The sequence below is a fragment of the Octopus bimaculoides genome, unplaced genomic scaffold, assembly GCF_046866305.1.
Source record: "Octopus bimaculoides isolate indiv1 unplaced genomic scaffold, ASM4686630v1 contig133, whole genome shotgun sequence".
Lineage (NCBI taxonomy): Eukaryota > Metazoa > Mollusca > Cephalopoda > Octopoda > Octopodidae > Octopus > Octopus bimaculoides.
In genome coordinates, this window is record NW_028315383.1 from 47,354 (window position 1) to 63,542 (window position 16,189).

General features: G+C 38.6%; 4 protein-coding genes across 6 annotated transcripts; all 4 read right to left on the reverse strand.

Moving 5' to 3' along the window:
- Positions 1-1,655: 1,655 nt before the first annotated feature.
- On the reverse strand, positions 1,656-3,356 carry LOC149129156 (uncharacterized). Its single transcript, XM_089346745.1, has 2 exons — positions 3,164-3,356; positions 1,656-2,811 (listed from the first exon to the last, which is right to left on the reverse strand). The coding sequence occupies exon 2, from the start codon at positions 2,388-2,390 to the stop codon at positions 1,902-1,904; it is 489 nt and encodes a 162-aa protein (XP_089202871.1). The 5' UTR covers positions 2,391-2,811; positions 3,164-3,356; the 3' UTR covers positions 1,656-1,901.
- A 2,843-nt stretch (positions 3,357-6,199) lies between these two features.
- Positions 6,200-13,916, reverse strand: LOC149129157 (uncharacterized). Of its 3 annotated transcripts, XM_089346749.1 has the most exons (4): positions 13,345-13,839; positions 11,621-11,724; positions 7,708-10,856; positions 6,200-7,355 (listed from the first exon to the last, which is right to left on the reverse strand). In XM_089346749.1, exon 3 carries the CDS (start codon positions 10,433-10,435, stop codon positions 8,630-8,632), a length of 1,806 nt encoding a protein of 601 aa, XP_089202875.1. In that variant the 5' UTR covers positions 10,436-10,856; positions 11,621-11,724; positions 13,345-13,839; the 3' UTR covers positions 6,200-7,355; positions 7,708-8,629. The 3 variants fall into 3 exon arrangements, with proteins under 3 accessions (XP_089202875.1, XP_089202874.1, XP_089202872.1); XM_089346748.1 differs by lacking the exon at positions 11,621-11,724 and having other exon boundaries at positions 13,345-13,916; XM_089346746.1 differs by lacking the exon at positions 13,345-13,839 and having other exon boundaries at positions 7,708-12,106.
- LOC149129158 (uncharacterized) lies at positions 12,250-13,215 on the reverse strand. Its single transcript, XM_089346750.1, has one exon. It carries the CDS (start codon positions 13,213-13,215, stop codon positions 12,250-12,252), a length of 966 nt encoding a protein of 321 aa, XP_089202876.1.
- Positions 13,917-14,104: 188 nt separating the features above from the next.
- Positions 14,105-15,075, reverse strand: LOC149129159 (uncharacterized). Its single transcript, XM_089346751.1, has one exon. It carries the CDS (start codon positions 15,013-15,015, stop codon positions 14,218-14,220), a length of 798 nt encoding a protein of 265 aa, XP_089202877.1. The 5' UTR covers positions 15,016-15,075; the 3' UTR covers positions 14,105-14,217.
- Between the last annotated feature and the right edge of the window lie 1,114 nt (positions 15,076-16,189).

Here is a 16,189-nt window from a genome sequence, read left to right on the forward strand (position 1 = left end):
TTGTTTTAAACCCATTTCCGTATATTTTTTGGATTTTCATTTCCGGGTCACACAGAGGCAAGAACAGGAACGGACACACAGACACAGAGACAAGAACAAGCACACGCAGACACAGAGGCAAGAACAAGCACGCACACAGACAAAGGGACAAAAAGTGGCACGGACACACAGACACAGAAGCTAGATTAAGCACACATGCACACGCAGACGCAGAAGCAAGAACAAGCACGCACACAGACACAGAGGCAAAAAGCAGCACGGACACACAGACACAGAGGCTAGATTAAGCACACACGCACACGCAGACGCAGAAGCAAGAACAAGCACGCACACAGACACAGAGGCAAAAAGCAGCACGGACACACAGACACAGAGGCTAGATTAAGCACACACGCACACGCAGACGCAGAAGCAAGAACAAGCACGCACACAGACACAGAGGCAAAAAGCAGCACGGACACACAGACACAGAAGCTAGATTAAGCACACACGCACACGCAGACACAGAAGCAAGAACAAGCACGCACACAGACACAGCGGCAAAAAGCAGCACGGACACACAGACACAGAGGCTAGATTAAGCACACACGCACACGCAGACGCAGAAGCAAGAACAAGCACGCACACAGACACAGAGGCAAAAAGCAGCACGGACACACAGACACAGAGGCTAGATTAAGCACACACGCACACGCAGACGCAGAAGCAAGAACAAGCACGCACACAGACACAGAGGCAAAAAGCAGCACGGACACACAGACACAGAGGCTAGATTAAGCACACACGCACACGCAGACACAGAGGCAAGAACAAGTACGCCCACACACAGACAAGAACAGGCACGCACACACAACCCGTTAGCTTTCTTCTCCTCCTCCCGTTTTAGCAGCCGTAACGAAGGTCACGGAGATATCCGAAGTGAACCGTCGAGTCGTCACGGAAACAACCGTTCGTCTTCTGCTGCCTAGTCAACCACACTCAAATGCTGCTTATTACGTGCCATCGGCACAGTTTCGTGTCAGGCAGTAAATCTTTCCATGCTTCAATGGATTCTGACCACTGGAAACATTGACATTAAATAAATGACAGTCTCCGCTGTCTTTATGTTCATCTTTACGAGGTCGGCTTGGGGCTATAGCAGAAGACACTCGCCCAAGGTGCCACGTGATGGGACTGAACTTGAAACCATGTAGTCATTGCTGTGTTGATATATTTGGATATATATATGATACTAAACTTGATATTCATGAATTTCATGTTGATGTTCATGAAATAAAGCCTGTCTTTTAGCAGACAAAATATTCATAATTGTTCCTATGTTCTAATAAATTTTGATACTGATTATGTTACACCTGTATGAATAGTCAAATGTCTACTTAAGTGACCTTTTGTAGAAAATGATTTACCACAGGTGTCACAATGATATGGCTTCTCTCCTGTATGTGTATGTGTGTGTGATGTCAAAGGACTACTATTAGAGAGTGATTTACCACAGGTATCGCAATGATATGGCTTCTCACCTGTATGAATACGCTTGTGACTGTTCAAGACACAACTTTGAGAGAAACATTTACCACAGATATCACTACTATTTAAACGAGGTAGGACCATTAAGGTTAAAGGATGATGATGATGAAAACACAAGAAAGACCAAATCAACGTCACTTAAACTTTTTATTCATTATTCCCATTCTTTTCTTCTCTCCCAACAAATTCCTCAAAAGTCCAGCACAATCATCCTCAGAAATCAAAGTCATTGCTGTGTTGATATATTTGGATATATATATGATACTAAACTTGATATTCATGAATTTCATGTTGACATCCATGAAATAAAGCCTGTCTTTTAGCAGACAAAATATTCATAATTGTTGCTATGTTGTAATAAATTTTGATACTGATTATGCTACACATGTATGAATAGTCAAATGTCTACTTAAGTGACCTTTTTCAGAGAATGATTTACCGCAGATATCACAATGATATGGCTTCTCTCCTGTATGGACACGTTTGTGAATAGTCAAGAGATTATTCCAAATGTATGATTTACCACAGATATCACTGGGATATGGCTTTTCTCCTGTATGAATACGCTTGTGACTATTCCAGACACCACTTTGAGAGAAAGATTTACCACAGATATCACAATGATATGGCTTCTCTCCTGTATGTATACGTTTGTGTTCAGGCAAGTCACAACTTCTAGAGAATGATTTACCACATATGTCACAATGATATGGCTTCTCTCCTGTATGAACACGTTTGTGAATAGTCAACTGACTATTCCAAGTGTATGATTTACCACAGATATTACGATGATATGGCTTCTCTCTTGTATAAAGGTTTTTTGGTGTAGTTAAATGATTCATCGTGAGAGAATAATTCGTCATACATATCACAAAGATAGCATTTTTTTCATTTCTATGAATATATTTTTGTTCAGTTGAGTCTCTATTTTCAGGGAATAATTTAATGTTGTTTCTTTTATCTGAGATCTTGTTTAATATGTAAATCAGGATGTGAAAACTGTCCACTCCTTTGTAAAGTTATCCAAGCTTAAGTAACTGGCAAAGCAATCACCTCCTCTATATTCCAGACAGCAAAGACTTGAAATTGTTGCTGTGAATTCCATCGTCCAGAAGAAATATTTCGCAGTATTTTGTCATAGACTTTCTTCAGATAAAGAGGTTGATGTATTGATGAATGCTCCTTATAAATATATCGTCTTCCTTTAGTCAATAAAAGTTGATGAAAATATCAAAGGCACGTCTGAATGAAGAAATTTCTTTTCTGTCAACAGGATGTGATATTCTGAAACAGAAAAAGAAACTAAGATAAAGAAGACAGTTAAATGACATAACAAATCAAGATTGCAAACATTCTTTTCTACTCTAATAACAAGGCCCAAAATTTGTGGGGAGGGGCGAGACAATTAGATCGACTCCTGTATGAAACTGGTACTCAGTTTATCGACCTCGTAAAGATGAAACACAAAACTCGTAAAGATGTACATAAAGACAGACGACACTGTCATTTATTTAATGTGGATTACATAAGAATGAAAAATCAAAGAACTTTCAAAACAATAATAAACGAAGTGGTAACGCTGTCTGGACAAAAAACATTTTAGTCAATGTGTATTAAAACAATATCTTTTACATACCTACTAAAATGACGGGATATATAGATCACAGGATGTATAAGACCTCCGCTGCAAAACAGTTTTGTTCTTTAGCAATTTTTCACACCAAAATTTTAAGTGCTTAACAAGTAGACTTCGATTTCTTGTGGAGAGAGAGCAGGAGAGAGTGAATGAGCAAAGGTATGTTTTGTCTTCACACCCTGAACTGCTTTATCTACCAACGTACTGTCAATTTGAATAGCTGGTCCCTCTGTTGGGGACCAGCGATAACAGTTACTTGTCGATATATGCATAACTGGAAGGACAAATCCCTTTTTGGCTTTAGTTAATATGTATATATCCGTGTACACTGTGGGTACATAAATGAGCTATCCATGGCTCCAATTGATGTTTTACTATTTAAACGAGGTAGGACCACTAAGGATAAAGGAAGATAATGATGAAAACACAAGAAAGACCAAATCAATGTCACTTAAAATTTTTATTCATTCTTCCCATTCTTTTCTTCTCTCCCAACAAATTCCTCAAAAGTCCAGCACAATTCCTCTCTCTCTTTCGGAGAGGCACAAGCACATACACAGACATGTACACACATGGCATTAACTTCCGCCTACCAAATTCAATCACAAAGCTTCGGTCGGCCCGGGGTTATAGCAAAAGACACTCGCCCAAGATGCCACGCGATGCGACTGAACCTGAAACCATGTAGCTGGGAAGCAAGCTTCCTAACCACACAGCCATCTCTTCAAAAATCGAAGTCATCGCTGTGTTGATATATTTGGATATATACATGATACTAAAGTTGATATTCATGAATTTCATGTTGACGTTCATGAAACTGAAGTTGTTAACATCAAGCTTGAGGAGGAATAAAGCCTGTGTTTTAGCAGACAAAATATTCATACTTGTTGCTATTTTGTAATAAATTTTTATATTGATTCTGTTACACCTGTGTATGAATAGTCAAATGTCTACTTAAGTTACCTTTTTGAGGGAATGATTTACCACAGTTGTTACAATGATATGGCTTCTCTCCTGTATGGACACGTTTGTGAATAGTCAACTGACTATGTCCAGAGAATGATTTACTGCAGATATTGCAATGATATGGCTTCTCTCATGTATGTGTAAGTTTGTGCTTAGTTAAGTAATTGCTATCAAAGAATGATTTACCACAAATATCGCAATGATATGGTGTTTCTCCAGTATGAATGAATACGTTTGTGTCTAGTTAAGTCACTACTTTCAAAGTATGATTTACCACAGATGTCACAATGATATGGCTTCTCTCCTGTATGAACACGTTTGTGAATAGTCAACTGACTATTACAAATGTATGATTTACCACAGATTTCACAATGGTATGGCTTCTCTCCTGTATGTGTATCTTTGTGTGCTGTCAAGGCACCACTATGACAGAATGATGGTTTGTCACCTGTATCCGGGTTTTTCTCTTGAGTTAAATCATTCATCATGGGAGGGGAATTTCTCATACATATCACAAAGATAGTGCTTATTTCATATCTACGATCTTGTCAATTTTCGGATTTTGTGTATTATCGGATCTTGTGAAATTTCCGAAGTCCTTTCCCCACCCTCTGATTGCTTTGTGTACCTTTCCTTTTTTTTCATATTCATTTCCTACACATTGTTTTAAACCCATTTCCGTATATTTTTTGGATTTTCATTTCCGCGTCACACAGAGGCAAGAACAGGAACGGACACACAGACACAGAGACAAGAACAAGCACACACGCACACGCAGACACAGAGGCAAGAACAAGCACGCACACAGACACAGAGGCAAAAAGCGGTACGGACACACAGACACAGAGGCAAAAGCTGCACGGACGCGGAGGCTAGATTAAGCACACACGCACACGCAGACACAGAAGCAAGAACAAGCACGCACACAGACACAGCGTCAAAAAGCAGCACGGACACACAGACACAGAAGCTAGGTTAAGCACACACGCACACGCAGACGCAGAAGCAAGAACAAGCACGCACACAGACACAGAGGCAAAAAGCAGCACGGACACACAGACACAGAGGCTAGATTAAGCACACACGCACACGCAGACGCAGAAGCAAGAACAAGCACGCACACAGACACAGAGGCAAAAAGCAGGACGGACACACAGACACAGAGGCTAGATTAAGCACACACGCACACGCAGACACAGATGCAAGAACAAGAACGGACACACAGACACAGAGGCAAGAACCAGTACGCCCTCACACAGACAAGAACAGGCACGCACACACAACCCGATAGCTTTCTTCTCCTCCACCCGTTTTAGCAGCCGTAACGAAGGTCACGGAGATATCCGAAGTGAACCGTCGAGTCATCACGGAAACAACCGTTCGTCTTCCACACTCAAATGCTGCTTATTACGTGCCATCGGCACAGTTTCGTGTCAGGCAGTAAATCTTTCCATGCTTCAATGGATTCTGACCACTGGAAACATTGACATTAAATAAATGACAGTCTCCGCTGTCTTTATGTTCATCTTTACGAGGTCGGCTTGGGGCTATAGCAGAAGACACTCGCCCAAGGTGCCACGTGATGGGACTGAACTTGAAACCATGTAGTCATTGCTGTGTTGATATATTTGGATATATATATGATACTAAACTTGATATTCATGAATTTCATGTTGATGTTCATGAAATAAAGCCTGTCTTTTAGCAGACAAAATATTCATAATTGTTCCTATGTTCTAATAAATTTTGATACTGATTATGTTACACCTGTATGAATAGTCAAATGTCTACTTAAGTGACCTTTTGTAGAAAATGATTTACCACAGGTGTCACAATGATATGGCTTCTCTCCTGTATGTGTATGTGTGTGTGATGTCAAAGGACTACTATTAGAGAGTGATTTACCACAGGTATCGCAATGATATGGCTTCTCACCTGTATGAATACGCTTGTGACTGTTCAAGACACAACTTTGAGAGAAACATTTACCACAGATATCACTACTATTTAAACGAGGTAGGACCATTAAGGTTAAAGGATGATGATGATGAAAACACAAGAAAGACCAAATCAACGTCACTTAAACTTTTTATTCATTATTCCCATTCTTTTCTTCTCTCCCAACAAATTCCTCAAAAGTCCAGCACAATCATCCTCAGAAATCAAAGTCATTGCTGTGTTGATATATTTGGATATATATATGATACTAAACTTGATATTCATGAATTTCATGTTGACATCCATGAAATAAAGCCTGTCTTTTAGCAGACAAAATATTCATAATTGTTGCTATGTTGTAATAAATTTTGATACTGATTATGCTACACATGTATGAATAGTCAAATGTCTACTTAAGTGACCTTTTTCAGAGAATGATTTACCGCAGATATCACAATGATATGGCTTCTCTCCTGTATGGACACGTTTGTGAATAGTCAAGAGATTATTCCAAATGTATGATTTACCACAGATATCACTGGGATATGGCTTTTCTCCTGTATGAATACGCTTGTGACTATTCCAGACACCACTTTGAGAGAAAGATTTACCACAGATATCACAATGATATGGCTTCTCTCCTGTATGTATACGTTTGTGTTCAGGCAAGTCACAACTTCTAGAGAATGATTTACCACATATGTCACAATGATATGGCTTCTCTCCTGTATGAACACGTTTGTGAATAGTCAACTGACTATTCCAAGTGTATGATTTACCACAGATATTACGATGATATGGCTTCTCTCTTGTATAAAGGTTTTTTGGTGTAGTTAAATGATTCATCGTGAGAGAATAATTCGTCATACATATCACAAAGATAGCATTTTTTTCATTTCTATGAATATATTTTTGTTCAGTTGAGTCTCTATTTTCAGGGAATAATTTAATGTTGTTTCTTTTATCTGAGATCTTGTTTAATATGTAAATCAGGATGTGAAAACTGTCCACTCCTTTGTAAAGTTATCCAAGCTTAAGTAACCGGCAAAGCAATCACCTCCTCTATATTCCAGACAGCAAAGACTTGAAATTGTTGCTGTGAATTCCATCGTCCAGAAGAAATATTTCGCAGTATTTTGTCATAGACTTTCTTCAGATAAAGAGGTTGATGTATTGATGAATGCTCCTTATAAATATATCGTCTTCCTTTAGTCAATAAAAGTTGATGAAAATATCAAAGGCACATCTGAATGAAGAAATTTCTTTTCTGTCAACAGGATGTGATATTCTGAAACAGAAAAAGAAACTAAGATAAAGAAGACAGTTAAATGACATAACAAATCAAGATTGCAAACATTCTTTTCTACTCTAATAACAAGGCCCAAAATTTGTGGGGAGGGGCGAGACAATTAGATCGACTCCTGTATGAAACTGGTACTCAGTTTATCGACCTCGTAAAGATGAAACACAAAACTCGTAAAGATGTACATAAAGACAGACGACACTGTCATTTATTTAATGTGGATTACATAAGAATGAAAAATCAAAGAACTTTCAAAACAATAATAAACGAAGTGGTAACGCTGTCTGGACAAAAAACATTTTAGTCAATGTGTATTAAAACAATATCTTTTACATACCTACTAAAATGACGGGATATATAGATCACAGGATGTATAAGACCTCCGCTGTAAAACAGTTTTGTTCTTTAGCAATTTTTCACACCAAAATTTTAAATGCTTAACAAGTAGACTTCGATTTCTTGTGGAGAGAGAGCAGGAGAGAGTGAATGAGCAAAGGTATGTTTTGTCTTCACACCCTGAACTGCTTTATCTACCAACGTACTGTCAATTTGAATAGCTGGTCCCTCTGTTGGGGACCAGCGATAACAGTTACTTGTCGATATATGCATAACTGGAAGGACAAATCCCTTTTTGGCTTTAGTTAATATGTATATATCCGTGTACACTGTGGGTACATAAATGAGCTATCCATGGCTCCAATTGATGTTTTACTATTTAAACGAGGTAGGACCACTAAGGATAAAGGAAGATAATGATGAAAACACAAGAAAGACCAAATCAATGTCACTTAAAATTTTTATTCATTATTCCCATTCTTTTCTTCTCTCCCAACAAATTCCTCAAAAGTCCAGCACAATTCCTCTCTCTCTTTCGGAGAGGCACAAGCACATACACAGACATGTACACACATGGCATTAACTTCCGCCTACCAAATTCAATCACAAAGCTTCGGTCGGCCCGGGGTTATAGCAAAAGACACTCGCCCAAGATGCCACGCGATGCGACTGAACCTGAAACCATGTAGCTGGGAAGCAAGCTTCCTAACCACACAGCCATCTCTTCAAAAATCAAAGTCATCGCTGTGTTGATATATTTGGATATATACATGATACTAAAGTTGATATTCATGAATTTCATGTTGACGTTCATGAAACTGAAGTTGTTAACATCAAGCTTGAGGAGGAATAAAGCCTGTGTTTTAGCAGACAAAATATTCATACTTGTTGCAATTTTGTAATAAATTTTTATATTGATTCTGTTACACCTGTGTATGAATAGTCAAATGTCTACTTAAGTTACCTTTTTGAGGGAATGATTTACCACAGTTGTTACAATGATATGGCTTCTCTCCTGTATGGACACGTTTGTGAATAGTCAACTGACTATGTCCAGAGAATGATTTACCGCAGATATCACAATGATATGGCTTCTCTCCTGTATGTGTACGTTTGTGCTTAGTTAAGTAATTACTATCAAAGAATGATTTACCACAGATATCACAATGGTATGGTCTTTCTCCAGTATGAATACGTTTGTGACGAGTCAAATGACTACTTTCAGAATATGATTTACCACAGATGTCACAATGATACTGTTTCTCTCCTGTATGAGTAAGTTTGTGTCTTGTCAACGTATAACTTTGAGAGAATGATTTACCACAGATGTCGCAATGATATGGCTTCTCTCCTGTATGTGTAAGTGTGTGTTTAGTCAAATGACCATTTTGAGAGAATGATTTACCACAAATATCACAACGATATGGCTTCTCTCCTGTATGAACACCTTTGTGAATAGTCAACTGACTATTATAAGAATATGATAAACCACAGATATTACAATGATATTGCTTCTCTCCTGTATGCGTAAGATTGTGTTTAGCCAAATGACCACTTTGAGAGAATGATTTACCACAGATATTACAACGATATGGCTTCTCTCCTGTATGTGTAAATTTTTGTTTAGTCAAGGTGCTAGTTAGAGAGAATGATTTACCACATATATCACAATGATATGGCTTCTCTCCTGTATGTCTACGTCTGTGCTTAGTTAAGTCACTACTTTCAAAGAATGATTTACCACAGATATCACAATGATATGGCTTATCTCCTCTATGTCTACGTTTGTGCTTAGTTAAGTAAATACTATCACAGAATGATTTACCACAAATATCACAACGATATGGCTTCTCTGCTGTATGTCTAAGCTTGTGTCTAGTCAACGTATAACTCTCAGAGAATGATTTACCACAAATGTCACAATGATATGGCTTCTCTCCTGTATGAACACCTTTGTGAATAGTCAACTGACTATTACAATTGTATGATTTACCACAGATTTCACAATGGTATGGCTTCTCACCTGTATGTGTAAGTTTGTGTTTAGTCAAGTTACTAGTTAGAGAGAATGATTTACCACATATATCACAATGATAGGGCTTCACTCCTGCATGCGTAACTTTGTGTTTAGTCAAGGTACTAGTTAGAGAGAATGATTTACCACAAATGTCACAATGATAGGGCTTCTCTCCCGTATGTGTGCGAATGTGCTTAGTTAAGTAACTACTATGAGAGAATGATTTATCACAGATGTCACAATGATATGGCTTCTCTCCTGTATGAACGCGTTTGTGAATAGTTAGCTGAGTATTTCCAGAGAATGATTTACCGCAGATATCACAATGATATGGCTTCTCTCCTGTATGTGTACGTTTGTGTTTAGTTAAGTTACTACTTTGAGGGAATGATTTACCACAGGTATTGCAATGATATGGTCTTTCTTCAGTATGAATACGTTTGTGGCCAGTCAAATGACGACTTTCAGAGAATGATTTATCACAAAGATCACAATGATATGGCTTCTCACCTGTATGTCTACGTTTGTGCTTAGTTAAGTAACTACTACGAGAGAATGATTTACCACAGACATCGCAATGATACGACTTCTCTCCTGTATGTGTATCTTTGTGTGTTGTCACGGCACCACTATGACAGAATGACGGTTTCTCACCTGTATTGGGGTTTTTCCCTTGAGTTAAATCATTCATCATGGGAGGGGAATTTCTCATACATATCACAAAGATAGTGCTTATTTCATTTCTAAGAGTTTGTTTGTGTTCAGTTGTGTCGCTATTTTCAGGGAATAATTGAATGCCGTTTCTTTCCTCTGAGATTTTGTTTAATATGTAAGTCAGGAGGTGAAGACTATCCACGCCTTTGTAAAGTTATCCAAGCATAATTAACCTGTAAAGCAATCACCTCCTCTATATTCCAGACAGCAAAGACTTGAAATTGTTGCTGCTAATTCCATCGTCCAGAAGAAATATTTCGCAGTATTTTGTCATAGACTTTCTTCAGATAAAGAGGTTGATGTATTGATGAATGCTCCTTATAAATATATCGTCTTCCTTTAGTCAATAAAAGTTGATGAAAATATCAAAGGCACATCTGAATGAAGAAATTTCTTTTCTGTCAACAGGATGTGATATTCTGAAACAGAAAAAGAAACTAAGATAAAGAAGACAGTTAAATGACATAACAAATCAAGATTGCAAACATTCTTTTCTACTCTACTAACAAGGCCCAAAATTCGTGGGGAGGGGGGAGACAATTAGATCGACCGCAGTATGCAACTGGTACTCAATTTATCGACCTCGTAAAGATGAACATAAAGACAGCCGACACTGTCATTTATTTAATGTCAATGTTTCCAGTGGTCAGAATCCATTGAAGCATGGAAAGATTTACTGCCTGACACGAAACTGTGCCGATGGCACGTAATAAGCAGCATTTGAGTGTGGTTGCCTAGGCAGCAGAAGATGAACGGTTGTTTCCGTGACGACTCGACGGTTCACTTCGGATATCTCCGTGACCTTCGTTACAGCTGCTAAAACGGGAGGAGGAGAAGAAAGCTAACGGGTTGTGTGTGCGTGCCTGTTCTTGTCTGTGTGTGGGCGTACTTCTTCTTGCCTCTGTGTCTGTGTGTCCGTTCCTGTTCTTACCTCTGTGTCTGTGTCAGTGCTTGTTCTTGCCTCTGTGTCTGCGTGTGCGTGTGTGCTTAATCTAGCCTCTGCGTCCGTGCTGCTTTTTGCCACTGTGTCTGTGTGTCCGTACCGCTTTTTGCCTCTGTGTCTGCGTGCGTGCTTGTTCTTGATTCTGTGTCTGCGTGTGCGTGTGTGCTTAATCTAGCCTCTGTGTCTGTGTGTCCGTGCTGCTTTTTGCCTCTGTGTCTGTGTGTCCGTTCCTGTTCTTACCTCTGTGTGTGTGTACGTGCTTGTTCTTGCCTCTGTGTCTGCGTGTGCGTGTGTGCTTCTTCTTAACTCTGTGTCTGCGTGTGCGTGTGTGCTTGTTCTTGCCTCTGTGTGACCCGGAAATGAAAATCCAAAAAATATACGGAAATGGGTTTAAAACAATGTGTAGGAAACGATTATGAAAAAAAAAAAAGGTGCACAAAGCAATAAGAGGGTGGGGAAAGGACTTCGGAAAATTCACAAGATCCGAATTTCGTGGGTCAAGATGTAGGGGTTAATGTTTAGTTTGGAGAAGGTTATGTATTTAACGTTATATTGTAAGCATGCAAGGTAAAAAGAAAAGTTCATTTCGACCTGTAAGTGTGTACACGTTCTCGTAGTAGTAACCCACAGATAAAGATAGAATGATGTTATAAGAGAAAAGAAATTCAGTTAATAAAAGTTATAGAATCGAGGGATTTTTGTGTCTCATAACTTTCTTTCTCCTTTTGTCCCCTAATGGTTGCTGTCACTGCGTTTTCACCTACTCCCTTCTTCGATAATAGAATTCGTTGGAAGTCTGTGATATCTATTCTAGCTATTGCTGAAATGGAAGAGGTTAGAAGGGTCAAGTGGCGAAGGCATTCTATTGCTTAGCTAAGGCATCTGGCAAATTTAACTGCTGTCACAGAAAAACTATTGTTTTCACATAAGAAAAGATCTTTTGAAGTGTTAATTGAAATTTGGCTATCACAATGATATGGCTTCTCTCCAGTACGTGTAAATTTCTGTTTAGTCAAGGTACTACTATCAGAGAATGATTTTCCACAGGTAATGCAAACATATGGCTTCTCTCCTGTATGTGTACGCTTGTGTATAGTCAAGTGACTACTATGAAAGAATGATTTACCACAGATATCACAATGATATGGTCTTTCTCCAGTATGAATACGTTTGTGACAAGTCAAATAACTACTTGAAGAGAATGATTTACCACAGATATCACAATGATATGGCTTCTCTCCTGTATGTGTACGTTTGTGTATAGTGAAAACACTACTTTTAGAGAATGATTTACTGCAGATATCACAATGATATAGCTTCTCTCCTGTATGCATAAGTTTGTGTTGAGTTAAGGCAACACTTTGAGAGAATGATTTACTGCAGACATTACAATGATAAGGTTTCTCTCTTGTATGTGTGCGGATGTGCTTATTTAAGTCACTACTAGAAGAGACTGATTTACCACAGATTTTGCAATGATATGGCTTCTCTCCTGTATGAACGCATGTGTGAATAGACAAGTGACCTTTACAAGTGTATGATTTACCACAGATATCACAATGATATGGCTTCTCTCCTGTATGTGTACGCTTGTGACTATTCAAGACGCCACTTTGAGAGAAAGATTTACCACAGATATCACAATGATATGGTCTTTCTCCAGTATGAATACGTATGTGACTAGTCAAATGAACACTTTCAGAGAATGATTTCTGGCCTGTATGTGTAACAGTGTGTCTAGTCAAGTGACCGTTCTGAGTACTCAGTTTATCGACCTCGTAAAGATGAAACACAAAACTCGTAAAGATGTACATAAAGACAGACGACACTGTCATTTATTGAATGTGGATTACATAAGAATGAAAAATCAAAGAACTTTCAAAACAATAATAAACGAAGTGGTAACGATGTCTGGACAAAAAACATTTTAGTCAATGTGTATTAAAACAATATCATTTACATACCTACTAAAATGACTGGATATATAGATCACAGGATGTATAAGACCTACGCTGCAAAACAGTTTTGTTCTTTAGCAATTTTTCACACCAACATTTTAAGTGCTTAACAAGTAGACTTCGATTTCTTGTGGAGAGAGAGAAGGAGAGAGTGAATGAGCAAAGGTATGTTTTGTCTTCACACCCTGAACTGCTTTATCTACCAACGTACTGTCAATTTGAATAGCTGGTCCCTCTGTTGGGGACCAGCGATGACAGTTACTTGTGGATATATGCATAACTGGAAGGACAAATCCCTTTTTGGCTTTAGTTAATATGTATATATCTGTGTACACTGTGGGTACATAGGTGAGCTATCCATGGCTCCAATTGATGTTTTACTATTTAAATGAGATAGGACCACTAAGGTTAAAGGAAGATGATGAGGAAAACACAAGAAAGACCAAATCAATGTCACTTAAAATTTTTATTCATTATTCCCATTCTTTTCTTCTCTCCCAACAAATTCCTCAAAAGTCCAGAACAATCTCTCTCTCTCTCTTTCGGAGAGGCACAAGCACATACACAGACATGTACACACACGGCAGTAACTTCCGCCTACCAAATTCAATCACAAAGCTTAGGTCGGCTTGCGGCTATAGCAGAAGACACTCGCCCAAGGTTCCACACAGTGGAACTGAACCTGAAACCATGTAGTCATTGCTGTGTTGATATATTTGGATATTTATATGATACTAAAGTTGACATTCATGAATTTCATGTTCATAGCAGACAAAATATTCATAATTGTTCTTATGTTGTAATAAATTTTGATATTGATTCTATTACACCTGTATGAATAGTCAAATGTCTACTTAAGTGACTATTTCAGAGAATGATTTACCAGATATCACAATGATATGGCTTCTCTCTTGTATGCTTAAGTCTGTGTCTAGTTAAGCCACTACTTCCAGAGAATAATTTACCACAGATATCACAATGATATGGCTTCTCTCCTGTATGTACACGTTTGTGTTCAGTCAAGTTACTACTCTGAGAGAATGATTTTCCACAGGTATTGCAAAGATATGGCTTCTCTCCTGTATGAATACGTTTGTGCCTACTGAAGGTACCACTATCAGAGAATGATTTACCACAGATATTACAATCATATGGCTTCTCTCCTGTATGCGTACGCTTGTATTTAGTCAAGTGACTACTTCCAAAGAATGATTTACCACTTATATCACAATGATATGGCTTCTCTCCGGTATGTGTAAGTTTGTGTTTAGTCAAGGTACTACGATCAGAGAATGATTTTCCACAGATATCACAATGATATGGCTTCTCTCCTGTATGTGTATATTTGTGTGTAGTCAAGTCCCCACTCTTAAAGAATGATTTACCACAGATATCACAACGATATGGGTTCTCCCCTGTATGTGTACGCTTGAGACTATTCAAGACGCCAATTTGAGAGAATGATTTACCACGGATATCACAATGATATGGCTTCTCTCCAGTATGTGTAAAGTTCTGTTTAGTCAAGGTACTACTATCAGAGAATGATTTTCCACAAGTAATGCAAATATATGGCTTCTCTCCTGTATGTGTACGCTTGTGTATAGTCAAGTGACTACTATGAAAGAATGATTTACCACAGATATCACAATGATATAGCTTCTCTCCTGTATGCATAAGTTTGTGTTGAGTTAGGGCAACACTTTGAGAGAATGATTTACTGCAGACATTACAATGATAAGGTTTCTCTCTTGTATGTGTGCGGATGTGCTTATTTAAGTCACTACTAGAAGAGACTGATTTACCACAGATTTTGCAATGATATGGCTTCTCTCCTGTATGAACGCGTGTGTGAATAGACAAGTGACCTTTACAAGTGTATGATTTACCACAGACATCACAATGATATGGCTTCTCTCCTGTATGTGTACGCTTGTGACTATTCAAGACGCCACTTTGAGAGAAAGATTTACCACAGATATCACAATGATATGGTCTTTCTCCAGTATGAATACGTATGTGACTAGTCAAATGAACACTTTCAGAGAATGATTTCTGGCCTGTATGTGTAACAGTGTGTCTAGTCAAGTGACCGTTCTGAGTACTCAGTTTATCGACCTCGTAAAGATGAAACACAAAACTCGTAAAGATGTACATAAAGACAGACGACACTGTCATTTATTGAATGTGGATTACATAAGAATGAAAAATCAAAGAACTTTCAAAACAATAATATCCGGGTTTTTCTCTTGAGTTAAATCATTCATCATGGGAGGGGAATTTCTCATACATATCACAAAGATAGTGCTTATTTCACATCTACGATCTTGTCAATTTTCGGATTTTGTGTATTATCGGATCTTGTGAAATTTCCGAAGTCCTTTCCCCACCCTCTCATTGCTTTGTGCACCTTTTCTTTTTTTTCATATTCATTTCCTACACATTGTTTTAAACCCATTTCCGTATATTTTTTGGATTTTCATTTCCGGGTCACACAGAGGCAAGAACAGGAACGGACACACAGACACAGAGACAAGAACAAGCACACACGCACACGCAGACACAGAGGCAAGAACAAGCACGCACACAGACACAGGGACAAAAAGTGGCACGGACACACAGACACAGAAGCTAGATTAAGCACACATGCACACGCAGACGCAGAAGCAAGAACAAGCACGCACACGGACACAGAGGCAAAAAGCAGCACGGACACACAGACACAGAGGCTAGATTAAGCACACACGCACACGCAGACGCAGAAGCAAGAACAAGCACGCACACAGACACAGAGGCAAAAAGCAGCACGGACACACAGACACAGAGGCTAGATTAAGCACACACGCACACG

Excerpts from the sequence above, each read along its gene's own strand:
- LOC149129156 (XM_089346745.1), bottom strand. The coding sequence starts at position 2,390 with ATGACGAATTATTCTCTCACGATGAATCATTTAACTACACCAAAAAAC.
- LOC149129157 (XM_089346748.1), bottom strand. The coding sequence starts at position 10,435 with ATGAGAAATTCCCCTCCCATGATGAATGATTTAACTCAAGGGAAAAAC.
- LOC149129158 (XM_089346750.1), bottom strand. The coding sequence starts at position 13,215 with ATGACAGTGTCGTCTGTCTTTATGTACATCTTTACGAGTTTTGTGTTT.
- LOC149129159 (XM_089346751.1), bottom strand. The coding sequence starts at position 15,015 with ATGCATACAGGAGAGAAGCTATATCATTGTGATATCTGTGGTAAATCA.